Consider the following 21979-nt stretch of genomic DNA (forward strand, 5'->3'; position numbering starts at 1 on the left):
ATTTTCCAGCCAAAATTATTGACATATTTTGTTTTGTTTTATTTCTCAAAACATTAGGTGCAATCACCAAATCAATATATACTTAGCAGTGCACCATTTTATTTGTCCTCAAAACATTTAGCTATGTGTCCGACAGTGAATAACTGCATCAGCCAGTGCTTCACTGCTACCAAAACTACATTCCCTTATCATTACTTCAGTCAGATGTACAGGGAATGGTGTCAATTGCACTACCAAGTCAAATATCCTTTTGTAGACAACTGAAAACAAAAATGTAATCTTCAACATGTCTTATCTGTTTGATGTTATTGCTTTTCTTTTCCTTTTTTTTAAATTACTTTTGGTTTTTTTCTGGTTCAACCATGTAAAGCACTTTGTAACTGTTTTGAAAAGTGCTGTATAAATAAAGGAGCTAAAGTTAAAAGCATATTTTGGTCCAGATTCACTCTGCAGCCACTTTACCTTAAGGACAGTGCTTTCACAACCTAGTTATCCAACAGTTGTTCTTATAAAGGGCTTCTAACTACTCCATAAAGCATTAGTTCATGTTTACCATTAAAGCCATTAGTTACAACTTATAAACGCTTTATAAAGGACGCCTTATTATAACAAAGTTCATACACTGTTGTGAGAATATATTTTCAGTGTTCTGAAAATAATTTGTATTCAATGAACGCAAACTGAAAAGAACTAAGTAAATAAGGAGGTTTCTCGAAATAACCAAAGACTCCTGAGCTCAGAGTGTTTTCTTTGCAAAGCTACTTATCTGCCAGCTTCTGACACAACAGTAGTCACTAATTGTGACACCGGTAACTTTTGACTTAACGCTATACTTCGAAAGCTCAAGAGGTCAGATCATGAAACTGGACAGTGCCAGGCAGCTTGTGCTTATGCATTTGATTTGGAAAATGTAGTACAACATGAGACAAGATAATATTATGCCTCTAATAAGAATGCAACTATTCCAATGCTGTTGAGAAAGATTCTACTGTCAACTCAAAATGAAACTATTTGATAGTAATGTAATAATAAAGAAATGGCATTTTCATGATGAAAGAACACAAACATTTCATTAAAAAAACAAAACGATTGGTTTATTAATATTGTTTGTACATAGCAAACACTGTAAGAGCAGCAGAGGACCAGAATTTGTGGTGTGTGTGTGTGTGTGTGTGTGTGTGTGTGTGTCTGTCAGTGTGTGTGTTTGGTTGTGTTCAGCAGCAGGGAGGGAGAGCAGGCCCCGTTACGCTCCAGTCACAAAAACAGCTCTTCACTGGCAGCGACCAGTAGACTTGAACATTGCTCCAACTTGACCTTAACTCCTCAGCAAAGGCAAAGAAAAATACATTTAAAAAATCCTTCCTAGTGCCAAATGACAAGTGATAAATTAATTTTTATATTTGGATGGTGTTCATTTCATAAAAGGTAAACCAGCGTCTCCTTCCATTCAGTGAGGCTTACCACACCTTTTTCAGTCTCAAAGGGCAACTGAAATAAGATTACTCCCTCCTCTACTCAACTGCCCCTTGGGTAAACAGTTTAAAAGTGCCATAGATTTTGTCCCCCCCACCCATCCCCTCCCATTTGTTTAAAAAAAAAAAAATTCCTCAATGCCTTTTGAGAAGGTCTCTTCACCAGTGAGAACAAATGTGGCAATAGTTACTTTTACAATATTGTTTATACAAGAATTAAAGCCAATCCTATTCTTACAGTATGTACAGTCCCACCCCTGCCCCTCCTTCCCCCAGTCCATGGGTACATAAAGACACAACCCTATACCCCACAGGTCCAGGTGTCCTCTGAAATGATATTGTATAAGTTCCTCAGTTTAACTCCATGTGCCTTGGGCCGTAACTTCCTCTTCTCCAGTTCTTTTTTTCTTTTGCCAACAGCATGTACAGTAGTGCTTTCATTTGTAAACGTAAAAGCTGCAGAGGAAAGTCCATTCACTCTTCATCCGTACAAACCTGAAACAGACAAGAGATGAAGAAGCTTTAATGGGAAATTGTTGGATGACCAGTTTACCCATCTGTAAACAATCATTTTAAATAACTGAAGTATTTAGTCAAGCCATGACAGTTCACAGGTGAGAGGTTTTGTGATTAAATGTTGTTTTTTTTCCTTTATTTAAATGTATGCCATAGCAGCATCTCACCTTAACAAATGGGTGGTCGAGCAGCATGCTAGCTGTCCAGCGACGTTTGGGTTCGCTCTCCAGACAGTGACCGAGATAGTCCTTCCCCTCTGTGCTCAGCTTCTCCGGAATGGGGGGTTTATGGCCCATGCCCACTTTGTACATGATCTGGAAGTTGTGCTCATACTCGTGCCAGGGCCTCTGCAGGTTGAGATAAAGTTAAGAACATCACATCATTTCCTTTCCATTTACACGTCACATTTTGGTGAAGGGAATTTCCTGAAGTGATAAGAGACGGGGAAAACATTTAAGAAGTAATATGTGGGCAAAAACACACAAACAACTACTACCTTTTCACTACTCTGGAAGAACAGTTTTGCTAAAGCGCTACTAGGTCCACAGATTGTTAGATTGAAACAGCAATTTGTTGCCAAAGCATAACAGCATATCAGCCAAATAGTTTTATTTAGAATCTGCTTAACACAAATAACCTTGAAAGTAAAACTTTACTTGATATAAATGTACATTCAATTTCACTTGAAAGGACTAAACCATAATCATTGCATGTGGAAGCCACAGCTGATCCACAACACGTCTCGTTTGTAATAATAATTATAACAGAGCAACAATAACCTAAGACAATAAGTATTTTAGTCCGTCTTATTTACAACATGGTATACTTGCAGCACAGAAAGATCCCTGAATAAGATACAAGCCAATGTAGCTTAAAAGGATCTATGAGTAAGGCAAAACACTTTCCTATCACTCCTTACCTTTCCAGTCACCATCTCAATGAGAACGCAGCCCAAACTCCAGATGTCTGCTGCTCGTCCATGGCCTTCACCCTTTGCTCTGGTGATGACTTCAGGTGCCATGTATGCTGATTAAGACAGAAAATAATTAAACACTAGAATTTATTAATCAGTGATACAATAATATGCAGGCTCGAGAAATATATTTGTGTACAATTCCACATGGACAATGGGAAATATGTTTGATGTAAAAACGTGTACCAAACAGTAAACAAACATTCAGAAAAATGAAGATTGTTGTATCCATTGCACAAGTTACAGAAAGGGTTTCATAGGACACCACGACTACACAAGAACACACTTTTGTAAGAAATCACAGCATGTGGATGGACATCCATTGGTAAAGGGGGGGGGGAACATCAAGCCACAGTGACCCCTGGTGGTGGCATCCAGACAAAAAATATAATTGCTTACCTGCTGTTCCCAGTGTGCTGTTCACCTCCCCTGGCATGGTGTGAGTGTTGTTCCTCAACTTGACTGAACAGCCAAAGTCACCCAGCTTAATCAGACCCGATGATGTCAAAAAGATGTTAGCTCCTGATATAAAAAAAGGAGGAGGAGGAGGAGGAGGAAACAGAGACAGAATGCACAGTAGGTAAATGAATGCTGAGTTAATTCTGGATTTCCTGCACTTCCGATAAGAAAAAGAAAAGGTGACACTGACCCTTGATATCTCGGTGGACAATGCCGTGTTCATGGAGGACATTGATGGCTGTAGTGATTTGTTTACTATAGAGTCTGATGACATGTTCCTGCAGGCCCAGTCTGGACACCTCCTCCAGAGTGCCCTCGTCACAGTACTCCATGAAGATGTACATCTCCTCCTAGAGGTGAGCGCATGAACATTTAGACCAAACTGCTTCAGTACGCACCAAAAATACCTGGACCGACGGAAACGCGTGCCTCTTACCCGATGGAGCTCGACTCCAAAGTATCGCACCAGGTTTGGGTGTTTAATGCCTTCAAATATTTTGAGCTCATCTGCAGTCTCCTTGATTGTTTTGTGATCGTTCGGCTGGAATCGGATCTGGTTGAAAAAAAAATACAAATAAAATGTTACCGCTACCTGCAGCTCTTATGATTACTTTGAAAACAATTAAATTGATCTTGCTGGAGCACATACCTCCTTCATGGCCATTAGTTCACCAGTGTCAACGTTGATGCAGGTGTACACCTTTCCATACTGGCCTTCACCTATTATGATACACACAAACATTACATCCTGTATGTGCGTTGCGTTAACGCGCATCATAGCAAAAGCAGCAGTCAGTGGGTAGCCGTACCTATCTTGTTGCCCCTCTGCCACTTGAATGTCACCTTCCTGAGCCCAACGTGCATGACGTTGTCATAGGACTTGGGTGTGTGACACACTTGGCCAATGATGTTGCGTTGCTTCATCACAGCGTAGCGTTTGTCCTCAAACTTGCGAATGGAGCGACGGACGGACTCCATGGGGCTTTGCCGTGCTGCTGTGTCTGAGATGGGAGTCAGGAAACAGGATCAATTATTTTCATGTCGGAAGGCATTCCCCATTGTATGTTTTAGTCAATTCAATGTGCCTCAACCCTCCACAATCTCACCCTTGGACTGGCTGATAAAGGTGCGGAGCTCCCAGCTTCGACGAGCAGCGCTGTTAGGGTCTCCCTTAGGGTATGAGGGTTCTGGAGGAAGAAATCACAAGAGAAAATTCAGCCAGTAGGAACGATTAATATGCACAATGTGGATCAAACAATGGGTAGCACTGAATGCACCCACCTTCTCTGTCCTCTGTGGGGCTGGAGTGGCGGCTCAGAGATTTGAAATGTAACTCTGCTGCAACCGACGACAGACGGTCATTCTCATGGTAACTGGATCCCCTGCAGGAGCATGGAAGAAACGGATGCAATTGTGGTTCAATCAAAACCTACTGATTCAGATAGTAGGTTTCAGTCTGGGAGTTTCTGATGGACAATTTAAAGATCAACGCAGAGTACAATCTCTTCTGCCAAGACCGCTTTATTTTTATGCTCTTAAAATGTGTTATGCGAGTATGCTCTTGATAAAACTGCATACACTTAGTCCCTTATCTTTAATTAATTGTGGAAAATTTAGAAGTACAGGCCACTGCTTCCTTAAAGCATCTTAATGATATGAGACACATTGACTTGCAAAGGGAGAGAGACAATCTTCAACTTCAGATGCTATAAGAGCAAATATCGCCAGACTTAAAATGAAAATTACATTAAAACAACTGTGAACTATATAAAGAATCCAACCAATCAAATACTATCCAATTCTATGCTCGACAGCCAGTATTACAGTTTCAAGATAATACAGGTGCTGGTCATATAATTAGAAGATCATGAAAAAGTTGATTTATTTCAGTAATTCCATTCAAAAAGTGAAATTTGTATATTATATTCATTCATCACACACTGATATATTTTAAGTGTTTATTTCTTTTAATTGTGATTATAACTGACAACTAATGAAAATCCCAAATTCAGTATTTCCGAAAATTAGAATATTACTTAAGACCAATATAAAAAAGGATATTTACAAATGTTGGCCAACTGAAAAGTATGAACATGAAAAGTATGAGCATGTACAGCACTCAATACTTAGTTGGGGCTCCTTTTGCCTGAATTACTGCAGCAATGCGGCGTGGCATGGAGTCGATCAGTCTGTGGCACTGCTCAGGTGTTATGAGAGCCCAGGTTGCTCTGATAGTGGCCTTCAGCTCTTCTGATTTCCAAAGGAAATGCAAAATTTACTTTCATCAGAGAACATAACTTTGGACCACTCAGCAGCAGTCCAGTCCTTTTTGTCTTTAGCCCAGGCGAGACGCTTCTGACACCGTGTCTTGTTCAAGAGTGGCTTGACACAAGGAATGGGACAGCTGAAACCCATGTCTTGCATACGTCTGTGCGTGGTGGTTCTTGAAGCACTGACTCCAGCTGCAGTCCACTCTTTGTGAATCTCCCCCACATTTTTGAATGGGTTTTGTTTCACAATCCTCTCCAGGATGCGGTTATCCCTATTGCTTGTATACTTTTTTCTACCACATCTTATCCTTCCCTTGGCCTCTCTATTAATGTGCTTGGACACAGAGCTCTGTGAACAGCCAGCCTCTTTAGCAATGACCTTTTGTGTCTTGCCCTCCTTGGGCAAGGTGTCAATGGTCGTCTTTTGGAGAGCTGTCAAGTCAACAGTCTTCCCCATGATTGTGTAGCCTACAGAACTAGACTGAGAGACCATTTAAAGGCCTTTGCAGGTGTTTTGAGTTAATTAGCTGATTAGAGTGTGGCACCAGGTGTCTTCAATATTGAACCTTGTCACAATATTCTAATTTTCTGAGATACTGAATTTGGGGTTTTCATTAGTTGTCAGTTATAATCATCAAAATTAAAAAAAATAAACACTTGAAATATATCAGTCTATGTGGAATGAATGTATACATTATACAAGTTTCACTTTTTGAATGGAATTACTGAAATAAATCAACTTTTTCATGATATTCTAATTATATAATGTGTCTATTATATGATATACCTGTATATAAAGAAAACTGATAAAACCTTTCAAGGGAAACACTCATTGATCCTCAGTCCGCCTTTTAAAACCCATTAACAGTTCAGTATGCATCAGAGTCATTATACAGCTCAAACACATGTGAAGGTTAGATCTCTAGAGTGCATGTTCAGATTTCAAAAGCATGTGCTTTCTGGCTTATTTGTGTGTACAAAAAAGCCAAAACTATCAAAGCAAGAATGATGTTAATAGCACTAAAAAGCAGAATAGCATAGCCCACTCTTTCATTGAGGTAGTGTGTGTGTGTGTGTGTGTGTGTGTGTGTGTTTTTTATCTCACACCATGCACAACAATCACCGTCTCTTCCTTTGACCAGTAACAAGACTTGTGTAAGGCCTTTTGTCTGATTTGGTGAAATGAAGCAGGGCTTGTAAATGGCACATTAACGCTTCTAAGGCTGCAAATGCTGCTAATTAAGTGCATCCAGAGTTTTGTTCAATTACAATGATTTACTTTTAGCTTACATCAACACAATGCATATTATTTAGATGCATCTTCTAGCACTTTATTTAAGCTGCAGCAAGTCTATAAGTGATTAAAATGATCATCTGTTCAGCCATGCTTTACATGCAGCTCTTCACTCTTCACTGTTAAAGGGCCTGTAAATAACAGATTTCTAATCTTGAACATGAAGCATATTCTCCTTCAATTTCCAGAAGCTGTATAAAAAATTTAAAAAAATGAGTGATGGCTATTGTTATTGTATCCGAAGCTGTGCTTTGATAGCAGCTTCTACCAGGTGACTTGGGGGCAAGGCTACCTGACGTCACAGGGGCTGCTGCTGGGTGCTTTGGTGTGGCTGTGTTCCCCAGGGCCCTGAGGGACGGGGCGAGGGCCGTTGGGGAAAAGCTGGTTCCGGAGGTCGCAGGGGAGACTTCGAGAGCTGTGTGGTGAAAAAACAAACTGAGGAGCTCTGACTTGGGAGGTAAGGTGGCTTGAGAGGGATGTGTGTAGATATGTTTGTGTGTGTGACTGGGTGGCTGGTTGAGGGACAGACGCACACACTCTCTCATTCAGACACTTTATAAAAAAGTGAAGAAAAAAAAGACCACTGACATACTTAGAGCATACACATACAAAACACACAGCATCACACACAAACTCAACAACTACAGAGCAAAAACATCAGTAGGCATACACAGCAAAGGTAATGAGGCACGATGAGCCATGCAGGAAAGAGCAATAAAACACAGGAGGCATGCAGATTATTGGAAAAGCTTGAACTGTAACCACCTACCTGAAACCTTCAGCATTTGGGATGAACAGATTAGGGTTTGGTGGGTCACTATGGCAGCGAGGGACCTTTACAGGACGAGGGCTATTCCTAGGAGCTGAAAAGAAAAACACCCAATTCTTCATTTAGTCACGCCACCCACAAAAGGAAACCTTGTTTGTAGGTTGTGAGAAATCTAAACACTACTTTTGCATGGCATTAAACGGCAGGAACATGGCTGTGGCATTCTGCGGTTGGTCTGGTTTTAATCATTTATAAAAAAAAAAAAGAACATTTCATTTATTTTAATCAGGAAAGGTTTCCTGAGCAAACATGCTCTTTTTCAGTAACACCCATATTTTCATACTGCCCTACGGCAACCACAGTTTTCTGCTGTTGGCCACTGAGGAGCAGCATGAAGTTGCTTAAAAAAGGAGCCTGATTAATCAGTGAGGATAGTCGCACCAACAAACATCAGGGCATACACAATGCTTCTTTGCTATTCTACAGGAATTGAATTGTTTACTTCACTGCCGTTGTGCCTGCTTTGTGTTAAAAGCCCGTCCCTATGACACCTAGGTTATAAAACTAGCAACAGAATGTAAACACCAAAACAAATCCTGAACTCCAAAAATGGAAGTCGTCAACAGTTAGTATCACAGATCTTACCAATGTACAGGCCGGTGACTGGGCTATGAGGTTTTCCAATCACGTGTCCTATACATTCATTCATCAAAGCTTGTAAATTCTGCAGAAAGACAAAATTTAATTTGTAAATTCAGTCAATCGATAACAAATACATCAAATTCAAAGCGCATGCTTTTTGTGCAATTTGTAGAAAACGACAAAGAGAAGAAAATAGGCAATTTTACCAGGAAGTCATCCTCTGGCAAGGCTGATATAAAGGCAGGTTCGATAGCCTGAAGAAAATCAAAACCCTGAGTCGCCCACCTGTAAGTTCAACATGGCAGTTAATCAGTGTGTCCCAAAACTTCACTCACACTGTACTGTGCTGGTAAAGGTGGAGTGTGTATGGTTTGCAATTGTATTTCATGAAATAACCTAAAGGCTTCCCTATGTTATCAGAGTACAATTTATTTTATAATTACTATTTTTTTTATTAGAATTTATTGTCCACCTTCGTGGAAATTTGCCTTTGGCTTCTTCAAAAAACTTGCCGTGCTACCAAAAGCTCTTGACAAAGAGGGCTAAAACAACATAGAAGATAGGTATATCTGGTTTTACATTTAATAGTTCTAAATACAGCAGACATAAAACACTATTTTAATTACGATGAACTTGTACTGTAAGAAACAAAAAAAAGCTTTTCTCTGTCTAAGTCTGCAGTTTGTTTAAGAACATTGTTTGTTACCTTTTTTATCCAAGAAGAATGGCACTAGTAGAACTGCTTATTGAGCATTTAGTGAGGTTAATGCCCAACCAGGCTGCCTGGCTTTAACTCTCTTTGCAGCAATGCTACAAAAAGCATCCCTGAGCAACATACTCAAACCCTTAAATGTTGCCTCAGGAACACCACACTGCGCCCAACCAGAGGGCAAAAAAACAGAAGGGAATAACTTAAAAATGTATGTGAATGCTCCATTGATAGAAGCCAAGGCCTTACCTGGGCTTGGTGCCCCTGCCACTCTCACATTTGGTCAGGACATAGGTCATCCATTTGCGGGCAAACGTTATATAGCGTTCCCCAATCCTTTGCCTGAACTCCCCTGACATCAGACGCACCACTTCCTTGTGGTACTGTAAATAACAACAAAAAAGCAAACAGGAGTATATTTAGAATTACTGCCTCAACGTCCCCTCACCTAAAGACTTTGCAATTAATTCAGTCCTCATGTAGCTTTATTGTCCCTTTGCAAAATATAACCCATAACTACACCAACACTATTAGCCTAATTGTTGCTAAATTGTGGACAAGAAATGTCTGAGTAGAAGAAGGGATAGATTAGATGTGCAGCATCTTAAGCATGAGCTTCTTTGAAAACATACACTATGTAACAGTTACCTCGAAGGCAAAATTGTAGCCCTGTATCATTGCCTCCCTGTAGTACTGATGCAGAGTGGCTGACTCGGACTCCTCCACCTCTGCCTCAAACTCTGTGGTGAACATGTACTCCACTCGGTCGATGGCAGTGCTGATCTTAATGCAGAGCTGTAGTGCCTCATCCTGTTGTAGGAGAGAGAAAGATGGGGAGAAGAAAGTTGTATTATAATTATTATTATTTTCTAATAAAAAGGTTCTTCAGAAAACCGAAAAGTCAAAGCGATCAGTGAGAGCATTTAAAACTTAAAGCTGCATCATTTTTGAGAAATGACATGTTGTAGTGTGGCTCTGAATGTAACAGATGCAAGCTTAGTGACCTTTTTGAGAATTAATTCTAAAATCTGGCCTGATAGTGGCCCGTTTTTTGTTTTTAGGTAACAAAGCTAAAATTCAGGGTAACTGATAGCACAAGCAGAGGAAAGTAGGACACCAAGATGCACCTGTCTTTTCGCAACAACACAAAATAAACAAGTGTTTTAACAGGTTTAAATCATAGCGTGTGGTTATGTAAGTACCTTGAGCTCCTCCAGAGCACTCGCGATGAGAGGCTGACTAGATGTTTGTTCCCGACTAAGAGTGAGCACATCCTCCATGGATTGTTGAAAGGCCTTTCGCTGGGCCACCAGATGAGCTGACTGCATCACAATCAAGAGCATGTTTTCCACCTGAAAGCACATTGGACCAGTGGAAGGCTTGTAAACACCGGACACACTCATACACACAGATTTAATTAAAAATGGTCATATACCTTCATGGCTCTTAAAGTGTCAACAGTTTCCATCTGGGGGACCAGTTTGAGCAGCTCTCCGTCCCACTGAGCCCAATCAGAATCAGTAGTGCAGTCCCCAGCTCCGTGTTTACTCATGAGCAGGTAGGCATCATCCTCTGCAATTTCATCGGGCTCTTTGGAGCAGTCTTTGCCAGCCGCGGCATTGAGAAGCTGCAGGATGAGAGGCCGCTGATCCATCAAGGCACAGGGGACAAAAACTTGCAGCTCCTCCAAGCCTGGAATCTGAACCTATATATAGAAGGAGGAGGTTAAACAGATACTTAAATGACCTGAGGACAGAAAAGAAAGATCAGAAATGTGTGAAATTAACAGAAACGCAAACGCACCTTGACATAGTTTCCCTTCTTCAGTGCCTCCAGGAAACAAGTCACCCCGTTAGTGATACTGAAAACTGCAGCAACTTCTAAGTCCTGCACAGAGGGAATCAAACAAAGTGTGTGTCAGAAGAACACACAGTCCCAGTTCTTCGGTCAGCAGAGAAAACAGGGTTACAGATAAACTGCAAAGTCAGTACTGTTGTAGCTTTCTATTTCAAGGGAGTGAAAGCTCTTTACTGCTGTCTCTCACCTTGCGAAGCATTTTGGCAAAGCCCAGAGCCTTGGACGCTCGTTCCCTGGCCTCGTGGAACAGCTCTTTAAGTGACCGACTAGTCTCGATAACTGACCGCCTTCAAGAATCAAAAAGGTGCAATGTTTAAAACAAAAAAACAATTATTAACACGGACTGAAACAGAAATCAAATAATCATGTTATCCCCCTAACCTGATCTCATCTGAGGCTGTGCTGTCATCTGCACATTCCCAGAATTCATTACCACTCTTTTGCAGGCCAGCATCAAGGAACTCTCCAGTGGATTTAAGCAACATCCCAGCAATATCACTGCAAAGAGCAGAACAGTCCTTAGTTTCACATAAATCATTAGTAACACTCTTAAAGGAAAGGTTCACATCGAAACAGGTTTTTCTTGCTGTAATCATTCCTCATTAACTTCAGAAATTGTGATCCTGTCCTTAGATTAACAAAACAACAACATTTATTTCAGTGTGGTTTGCAGGCAAGTGACTCACCAGAAAAGCTTCCCAGACTGGGCCTCCCCTCCACGGATATAAGGAGTGATGACCTTGGTGAAGTGCCACTCCTCCTCTAACAGGTTCTTTAAGCTGTGAGAGGCCTGAGGCAGCTGCTGCAACATCTGGATCCAACTGTGCATGTAGTCAAAGTAGACCTACAAAAACAGCGACAGATGTTGGATAACCACAACTTACATTTCAATAATGCATACATTCACGAGACTCTCTCTACAATGATTATATACAGTACATTTAAACTTACTCTAACTGGAAGTAGAGTCTTACCTCGAGCATCTTGTGAAGGTCCTCTTCAAACTCATCAATATTGGCATTTGTCTGCAAGCCCTGAGCATCAGTCACCACGCCTCGCAGCATGAACTGATAATACTGCTTCATCAGAAGACCACCTTTAAGAACCTCCTTACACTCACGCACCAACTGCAGAGCACAAACAACACATGTAAATTAGCACATATATATATGACTTACATTACATGTATAAGTCTTCAAAGATAGTTCTGGTCAGTAAAATGGTAACAATAGTTATCTCAATATTTGTTTCTTTAAGACAATATTAAAGGTAGAATATGTAGTGAGCCTAATCGTTTATTTGATAATCTATACAGACAATCATTTTGTGTACCTATGGAAAGTACACATTTAGGCTACTGGTTCTAACAAGTATGTATGTGTTTGCAGGCCATGCCATATGATTGGCCACTTTCATTTGAGTGAAATAAGCAAGCATGCAATGGAAATAAGATATATGTTAGTTAGACACGTTCAGTCATTCAGCATGAGCAGCAGCCTGTATAGAAGAGTCACTGAAAAACTCAACAACAAAAAATTCTAACGCTAAAGTGAGTGTTTCAACAGCTGCTTGCCTGTTTGATACTGAGCAGTGAGGGCTCTCCAGCAGGCCTCTGTTCAAGTCGCAGTTTAAGGCATTCGTGAATGACGTTGAGAAGGACTCTACACAGCACAAGGAACGCTGGTCGAAAGGATGGGAGGTCCATGTCCAGCAAATCCTCCCAGGAAACCTGGTCGGCTCCGAGCTCTGGATGAGCCGGACCACTGCAGGAAACATGGCGCGACAGCTCTGGCAGGTAATCACTGTACAGCATGGGGTCTGGGAAGTCTGCAAACTGTGGGTGGAAGATCCGTTGAAGTTAATTCAGAATGTCTTATAGCACCATGGCTGTTATATTAACTGAGTAAACAGTTGGCTTCATAATAAATTCAAAGTAGTTTTTTTTATTTTGTTTCACTATTTACTAAATGATGATATTAATTGTTGCCCAATCTCAGACAGGCATCTGTAAAGATCCACCAAAAACCTTTGACTAGCTCTTGATTTGTGCAAAGAAAGATCATCACAAAATCAACAATCCAAGACATGTTCAATTCCTCATTGTACATTTCAGCGTGAAGGTCAGTGTCTGAACCTCCCTAAAACGCTCCATGAAATGATCAGAGCTCATCATTTCCAACACCTAGATGAGCCGATTATCCATTATCCAAAAAACTCAATACGCATCTTTACTGCTTTATTTTTTCATTTAGTAACTTGTGTTTACATATCCTCTGTTGTTTATAGCCTAGGCTTGTAAGCTGCAAATGCATTTTCCTCCAGTGCTTAATTACATTTCAAACATTTGCACTCAAAACATTACAATTATCTGTTGGACTGCTTCTGCTCTCCACTTTCCAGTAATTCAAGACAGCAGTGAAGTGTATTACCATTATAAATGTAATATGACACTTATATAATGTCAAATGTGTTTTTTTTAACATGAATTAGCACAAATGTAGAAGCACATCACATTGCATTTCACCACACATAGTACTGGTTTAAGCTATGTGATAAATACATCTCTGAATTCTTGTTTGATTCACTTACTACTTACTTCTACAGTGTGCCCTTTTTTTGATTGTATATTGAGTGAAGAATACTGCATTTAGTTTGATTGTTAAGCGCTATGCCATGCTCCAGGCTGTATCACTATTTTATTATTAACCTGAAAGTGAAATCAGTTTGCTGAAAAAGAATGCAGTCAATGATCTTGGGTCTCATTTGTATTGTCTACAAGAAAATGATCCAAAAGAAGGAAATTATTTCTGTATAAAACCCAGCCAATGTAAAACACAAAACTATTGTCGATGAAATTTCAGAACATTTCGAAAAAAAGCCATCACAATGTTCCAGAGCCCAAGATGACATATTTAAATTGCTCCTTTTTTCTGACCGACAGTCCAAAATCCAAACATTACTTATTGCGCATCAAAATTGTTGTCAATTACTTTTCTGCCAATCAACTAATTGATTTATCAATCAGTTCATCAATTATTTCAGCCCTAAACAATAGGCTACATTTTGATATATACATTTTAAACCTCATTTGTTACCTTATTTATTTTTTTTTTTTTATAGTTTAATATTTTTATGTATTTGTATAATACTGACATCATTTAAAAGGGATGGAAAACTTTTTATAAAGTTTAAAGACTCCCTGTAGCAAAACAACTTAGTTTATTTATTCTATGTGCACTTGTGTCAGACTCAGCACAAGACTACTGAGAAAGAGAAGTCTACTTGTACTACTACATGGCTTTTTTTCCACAGCACACCAGTCAGTAAATGTTAATAATTACTGACTTAGCTGTAATAATGCTATTTAGTTAATTTTAGATTTGCTTAATACAAGTTTATATAGGATAAATTATAGTAATGATTAAGTGTGGAGGTAAAGAAACAATAGCCTCACCTCCAGTGCAGGAGTGTGGCGGAGCAGCGCTGCTCTGGACCTCTGAAGAGAGCGGTCCATCAGTTTGTGCAGTCTGAGAATCAATTTACGCAGTCCCATCTGTTTCAGAGCTTTATCCACAAATGGTCTGTAGATGGCAGTAGGGCAGAATACTCCCCCTCCCGTAATGGCTTCTGCACTTCCTGCAGTAGCAGTTGGGAGAAACTCCTCTTCTGACAACAATCGGGAAAATTTAGGAGTCAGGGAGGGAGGCAACTCTCCCTCTGCTACACATCCCAATATTCCCTCCTCCTCCTCAGCATCCCTGTCCTCTCCATCGCTTTCAGCTGTAAAAGTGGCTGTTGAGTCATTCTCCTCATCTTCCTCATTCTCCTCTTCTTCGTTGCCACGGGAACAGCGAGGTGAAGGGATCTCAAAGACAGGCCACCCGATACGGGATAGATCATGAAGGCCCAGAACAGTGGCCATAACGCGCAGCTTCTGGTTGAGGTCCTGGGTGATATTGAGCCACAGACAGAGCGCCTGCACCCTGCCCTGGAAGTCTCGTGCTGCATACTTGTCATAGTCCTTCTGCAGGGCCTGCAAAGAGGGGTACAGTGCTTCCACAGACTCCAGCAACTCAATAACACGCTTGACCTGCTCAAATGCAAGCCGCTGGCGCTGGAGGTGCTCCCTGTAATCAGCACCAGAGCCCAGAGGCTCTGCTGCATTCATCGCTGGTGAGGGGAAGGCGCTAAAGCCCCAGGGATCTACTCCACAGTGGTTGGTCATTGCTACAGCAGTGTCCCTCTCCTCTCCGCAGACTAGATCGGGGACACTCTGATAGTCCTCCCCGATTGTTTGAGGCCCTGAACACTGGGCCCCTCTCAGGCTGGCATAGTTTACCTTAAAGTGCAGCACCTCATTGATGATGTCAGGGATGGCCTGGCGGGCAGTGAAAAGAAAAAGGTCTTGGTCGCTGGTGGAGCGTCGTGCATGCCAAGCTTGCAGCTCCAACCAAATTACCTCGTTGTTGTGACCCATGAAGGCCATGTTTTCCAGGCCTCTCTGCTCCTTCTCCTTCCTCTTGGAGGACATAGATGTGAGCTTGAGCAGCAGCCGCAGAGTTTCAAAGAACTTGAGGCGATCGGCAGGACAGTCTGTCCTAGAGGTCTGGCGGTGGGTCCGGGCAATATGGGGCATAGACACAGGAAGTTTGCAACTGCTGCAGCCCAAACTCAAGTAATGCTTCCTGGGATCCATGTTGATGGCACCAAAATGGCTTGACTTTGAGAGTGGATCCAGCATGAAGGAGCCTTCAAAAGTCTTCTTGTGGTCTCTCTCCGTGGAGCGCAGTGTTGCCCTCTGCTTCTTGCCCTGCTTGTAGCTATGCTCCTCGGGGGCCTCTGCTGGCCTGGGACTTTCTCTCATGACAGACGGTGTAGGGTCCACTGAAATAACCACAGTAAATACCCACTCCCAGTCAATATATTGCACATAAAACTGCATGTAAAAAAAGGTAGTATATTTATATATTTTTTTAAAGATTTTTTATATACTTCTGTCAAATAGATTTATTTACTTACCCTTGTTCGGAGACCGACCAGCACTCCTGGCCGGGTTGTTTCGTTGATGTTTGCCAGACATGCGCTTCATCTGGCGGGTGGTATAAGGAGGTGTTGTGCCATACAGGACTTCCTCTTCCTCACTGGGAGAGTCCCAGGATTCATCCACCTCAGAGTTCTGTTGAGATGCATCTTCCACTGGATTGGCCTGCCTGTCAACATTTAATGATATCAGGGCAAAAACAGACAGGAAAAACTATCAACATGGGTTGCTTTTCATCTTTACAATAAGCACCATTACCTGGAGGCGATGTTAACAGCAAGCCAATGCTTTGACATTATAAAACTATTTCAGTCATAACATAACGAAACCAAAGAAATGTGTGTGCAAGGTCCAATAGTGCTGGGTTGTTTGTACCCATAACAGAGTGTGCAGCAAGTCTCCTCTAATGCCACGGCAAACAGGTTGCTAAACTGCAACTAGACTGAATGTCTGCTGCTACCTACAGCAGACTGACGAGTTGTCCGTCCTTTGGAGCCTGGCTGGCTGCCTCCCAGATGTACAGCAGCAATGCTCTGTGCATGACCACAACCGTCCAGACGCAGGATAATAAGCTGTGGGTTCTCTACTGGCACCCTCTCTTTGTCTACGTAAACATAATGGCGCAACCAGAGTGAGAAATAGTAACCCTCATTAACTGTCTGCGAAGTCATCAACCATACTGCACAATTCAAGATTCCATGGAGCACTGAGACTCACTCACCCAAAATGTGTAGAAGTTGTTAGATCATATGCAAAAACAGTGCTAATGCAAAACAGCATGTCACTTTCATGTGTTGTTCATAGTAACTCTTGAGCAACAATGAAGCTGTGAAAATCATTGTTGCGTCACAACATTCTGCCTGCAAATTTCAGGCTTTGAAAGGCTATAGCAGAATATGATGCATCTAGTTCTGCAGAAAGAAAACACAATATCGATAGAAACACCTTCTACTGGGAAAAAAGTAGAAAAAAAAAAGAAAGGAAAGCGGAGTGTGCGAGCAGCGTGCCTTTCCAGATTACAATGTCAGAGCTTTGTTCCCTAATGCCTTTCTGAGGGGTTTTTAACAGGATTAGAGAGAAAGGTTGAAAGGTCTGACCCCGCCAACAAAAACAAAAAGAGAAATAACGGGAGGGGCATGAAAATGGGCGTTCTATATGCTGGTCGCCATGTGTCCCTCCATCGATCATCTGACTGAAAGGCATTCCCCAACACACGCCTGTTTGTGTAGACAGAGCTGAAAGGGGCACACTCTCGCTGGGGGAGTGTGTGTGAGTGTTAAGGGAGGGGGGTTACTCTATGGAAATCACTTGCTTAAGCTTTTCAAGAAACCAAACAGAGAGAGAGTGCTGACTTCTATTGCCCATCTGCCCCACTGCAAAATCTGTCTCCACAGCACACACAGTGAGTGTGAGTCCCCTGGGAGCAGCAATGGAACTACGCGCGAGGCAGACAGACACCTGCTGCAAATCCTGCGACCTCAAATGCAACAAGACTTTATGAACAAAACATACTGCAAGAATAATGTCATTTGCACAACCATCTTAACCATGACAGTCTTGAAATTACAGAATAACTCTTGCGTGAAAGAACACTGGTGCCTTTATGAGTGTATTGTATGGGAAACTGTGAAGGGGCTTGTTCTGCAGGAGCAGGACACAACAGTGATCTTTTCAGTATGCAGGCACGAGAAGGCACAGTAAGCAATCGTATGTGTTGCAATAATGCATTTAACACAACAGCAACATATTGCTGTGGTTTTGCAATGCAACAGACAGGTATCAGGAAACTGCATAAGTAAATGCCATCAACCTCCTACTGCATCAGTTACCAGTGTGATCAGATTGTGCGCACATTTGTGAGCATCTCAAAGCGTGCATAGGTGTGTGATGTCAAGAACAGAAATAGTACATGCATTCGAGAGAGTAAATGAGACCAAGTTTTAAAAAGACACTTCTCTACATAGAAAAGCATGACTAAATCACTCAGGAATGACAGCGGAACCAATGACGCCATCACTGCCGGTTGTTTGTTTGGTTGCCATGAGACACTTCAAGCACAGATTGTGCTGCTGCAATAAAGACTGCGCAAATTCCTCTTCTGAATTCTTTGCTTTTTTCCTAAAACCTACTCACAGGCCGCACAACAGTTAACCCTTGCAGCACTATGGTCTTCAAGCTGTCCCTGCCTGGCTGCCACTAGTGAATTATCACTACAGATGGTGTCTGGCTGGTCTCAATGGCTCATCTGATGGCTCATTGGGGCTCCAATAAAGGCCAGTGGAATGCTAGAGCCCCCAGGCAGAAACACTGAGTGCATAATAAACAGCACAAAATCAAGTCTTTTCTGTATGGCGACTGAAGCAGTGATACGAAGGGCTGCCAGAGTCAGGGGGGCCTGACCTTTGACACCAACCATCCACACACTATTGTACCAGGAAGGGGCTCTCTATTGTACAGCTGTGACACGTGGCCGTTGAGGCCCACAGCTGAATAGCACACAGCTGGTTGGTGAGCACACTTGCTCACAATGGCCAAACTAAAGGGGATTTTTTTTTCAGAGAGGAAAAGGAGGAGATGGAGGCCGGGGTTTTGTAAGAGCACACTCTCCACCAATTAGGTCATGCTGGCATGACTGATGCTTGGTTGGCTAAATCCAGATTTTGATTACCCCCCACTGTAAAAAGGACATGTCTGCCCAGGGTTAACTGGTGAGGCAATCAGAATATAAAACCTATGTGTACACATGTACCCAAGTCTCAGTGGAAGGGTAGCTCATACTTACAACAGTATGCATCTCTGAACTGCTGCCTATCCCTGATAAACAGACAGAGCTGATGCAGCACCAATAGGCTGACAGAATTCAGAAACATTGAACACAACGTACTTGACCCCACCCTTCTCTGTAACAGTGTGACATTGCCAGGAGTGGACCTCCCAACCTCTCACACATGCAACTGTGCAAAGCATACAGTACATGCACACAGAGGAGCTTGCTTCTGCAAGACATTATACTATATGCAAACAGCCATCTTAATTCAAAAGAATCAGAAAGCCAGTGCATTCCTAAAACAATGATGTGCTTACTATCTGACCTTATAAATCACTTGACACCAGAATACATCCTCATTCTAAAAAAGACATAGACCTGGCTGTCAGCAGAAGTTCATGCTATTAACCACAACAAGTCACGCAATGCAAATGTATCTAAATGTAGACAATGATTGCAGACTGTGGGTTGCAGCATGAGGTAAATTGTATAATTATATGTTTTTCACCTTATGCTACTTGCATCATAAATGCAGTGCAGGCAGCAGTCTGCCCTACTTATGAAATGTAATCTGAAGCTGTAGAGAGTCATACGCAACATCTGTGTTAGTTTCAACTTGCATTTCAGTTGTTTTTGCTGTGCACACCATAAATTCCAAATCAAATAGAAGAACACAACATTCTGCAGAACTTAACCATCCTTGCTTTCCTTCTCTACCATGACGATGTTATTCCTGCAAAGTATTAATAACATAATTTGCGATAATTTTCGTAGTTACAAAGATCCTATTCTTTAAAAGGAAATGACAGATGAGAGTGACAGAATGTGAGAGCAGCACACAATTCTCTCAAGCAGGTGTGGGCAGAGACTGGATGCAGTTAGGAAATGCTCGAGGACGGTCCATCTGTATTCTACAGCCTGTCCTCCTGGCAAATGCAGGCATTAATGAGTTCTACCCATAACCTCTCTGGGGCTCCAGGCAGCTATCCACTGCGCTCTGTTCACCACATCCTGAAATCTCTGGAATGCTTGTGAGCCACAATGTCTTCAGACTGACTTTGTGAAGAAGATATTATTGACAAAGGACCTCTGTACTTGCTAGTGATAGCCCTTAATTGCCAAGCAAGCACATCTTTCTCAGAAATAGTCAGTCAGATTGAACCAACCTCACATTCAGTGTTAAAGTATGTACACTCAGCAAGGTGGATGGAAGTTAGTTACAAAAACTAAAAGACAACTAATTTTGCTGAATCTGAATCGTATTACGGAGATATGCAGTCTAAACACAAGGCAGGTTGAACTTCCTGCAAACTATGCAGCTTTGCCATGTAACCTCTATTGTTTACAATGGTCCAAGTTTTGTATGTTTCTAATTCCATTACTATAGAAATGGTAAATCCAACAAATTCTCAGGCGGATCCACATTCAGGCTCACGGACACATACATGCTAACTAGTAAACACTGCCAAGGCAATGAAGGCATACATTTGAGCTCTCCAGAGCATGCTTTACCTTTCACCTCAAACTTTGTGCACAAACTAAAGTATAAAACCGGAAAAAAACGAGAATTAATCTCTTGTAATCATGTCAACCTGTGACACGTTTCCAACAATAGCATGACTCAGTATTTTTCTTTATGCAATAATGTCAGGCAGCAATTAGCATACTTTAACAGGTCCAGTATTGCACAATCATTCAAGCTGTTTGTGTGTCTACATCGGACTGAGTGGCCACAAGGGCGCAAGGGAATAACAACTGGCTGGTACTCAATCATTACTGAAAAAATCGACAAAAAAACAAGCTGTTTGCTCGAAACTAGGATTATAGCAGATGACAGAGCTAATCCAACGTGATAAATGCCCTCAAAGTCACTCGCTCTGCAGACAGACGAATGCATGTTGAAGAGAAGGGAGGAGAGGGGAAGACATAACAGCAGATTCCTGAGGGTCTGTCGCCAGCGGTCAGGGGCAAACACTGCGGCATTTCGATTAGGAGATGCGCAAATATGACAAAAGCATCTTATGACTGTCTGTGTGTATGCATTCCCCTGCGAGATTGCACAAATGTCTCGTTCAGTAACCTTGTCATCTGAGCACTAAGAATACAGTATGATTAAACCTTTGCCGTTGCACATGACGTTACATTTGCAACAGATTGTCAACAAAGTTATAACCTCTACGAGGTACAATAATGATCCAAATAAAAATGCATTACGTGTATACTTTACACAGTCAACGAGCCCATCATGATTCAGCATTGGAGTGCGAGACAACAACACGAGCGCCAAGTCTAGCTAGATGATTAACAAAAACAGTGGAGCAACATGCTAGCTAAAGCAAGCGAAGTTTGTGCTTTTGGTGTTATAATGAACTGCATGGTCTGGCATTCTCAAATAATTAACAACACACTTTTAAGTCCACTTTACGAGCCCACATTGCAAAAAAAAAAATATATAGCTTCAGCTCGATTAGTTTCTGTTAGTGAACTTGCGGGTAAACAATAAAGTGACAAGCGGCAGCTAGTAACGTTAGACGTTAGCTAGCTTGTTCCCTGACATGTTGCACTGTTACAGCGGTTGATCATTGTTTGTAATGTTACCTTATCATTTGGCGAGCATTTTGCCTTTCTATCTAGCAACCGATAATCAGACGACAAGATAATATCTGCAGCAAAGTACGCCTAAAAATGTTGCTCCAAAAAGTTTGCAACTCCAGTGTTGCAAATGCATTAACTGCACGCGTACCACTATTTGACAGGAAGTCAATTTCTAAGAGATGCGCAAGCGCTCCCATAGAGCCGAGTGCAGTGTCACGTTCAGCTCCCTATTTGGCAACTGCGAGGTCCTGATGGTGTAGTGTCTGTTCAACAAATTCGCATACCTGCTGGGCTTGTTACGATCCGGAGGCTCCATAGAAAAACAGTGGCTTCTTGTTCCTAGCCGTGCATGGACTAAACCATGTCCAAGCGATATCAGATAGACTTTGCACCGTTAAATCTTTGCAAGAGAATTTTGTCTCTTTAGAGCACTTTCTATCCGCCGGCACAGTTGATTCTAGCTTGTGCGTATGCCGTCGCCATCTTTCCAACGTTCATTGAGGAGGAGTGCCTCAGTCTTGCATTACTACGGCAGCCCGGATAGGTCAACTACGGTCATAACTGTGCAGCCAGGGCCCCAGTGTTTTTAACCACAGAGTACAGTCACAGTGAATT

General features: G+C 41.8%; 1 protein-coding gene across 3 annotated transcripts; it reads right to left on the reverse strand.

Moving 5' to 3' along the window:
• Nucleotides 1–1568: 1568 nt before the first annotated feature.
• On the reverse strand, nt 1569–21866 carry map3k4 (mitogen-activated protein kinase kinase kinase 4). 3 transcript variants are annotated; one of them, XM_078273881.1, is made up of 27 exons: nt 21649–21866; nt 15981–16171; nt 14416–15845; nt 12535–12795; nt 11936–12088; nt 11648–11805; nt 11343–11459; nt 11149–11248; nt 10908–10991; nt 10540–10809; nt 10307–10456; nt 9753–9914; nt 9354–9487; nt 8602–8680; nt 8399–8477; nt 7754–7847; nt 7277–7399; nt 4702–4802; nt 4527–4607; nt 4230–4421; nt 4070–4140; nt 3857–3973; nt 3611–3770; nt 3361–3483; nt 2908–3014; nt 2156–2335; nt 1569–1967 (listed from the first exon to the last, which is right to left on the reverse strand). In XM_078273881.1, exons 1-27 carry the CDS (start codon nt 21678–21680, stop codon nt 1947–1949), a joined length of 4770 nt encoding a protein of 1589 aa, XP_078130007.1. In that variant the 5' UTR covers nt 21681–21866; the 3' UTR covers nt 1569–1946. The 3 variants fall into 3 exon arrangements, with proteins under 3 accessions (XP_078130007.1, XP_078130008.1, XP_078130009.1); XM_078273882.1 differs by lacking the exon at nt 21649–21866 and adding an exon at nt 21368–21514; XM_078273883.1 differs by lacking the exon at nt 7277–7399.
• Nucleotides 21867–21979: the final 113 nt, after the last annotated feature.

The sequence above is a fragment of the Sander vitreus genome, chromosome 17, assembly GCF_031162955.1.
Source record: "Sander vitreus isolate 19-12246 chromosome 17, sanVit1, whole genome shotgun sequence".
NCBI classification, from domain to species: domain Eukaryota; kingdom Metazoa; phylum Chordata; class Actinopteri; order Perciformes; family Percidae; genus Sander; species Sander vitreus.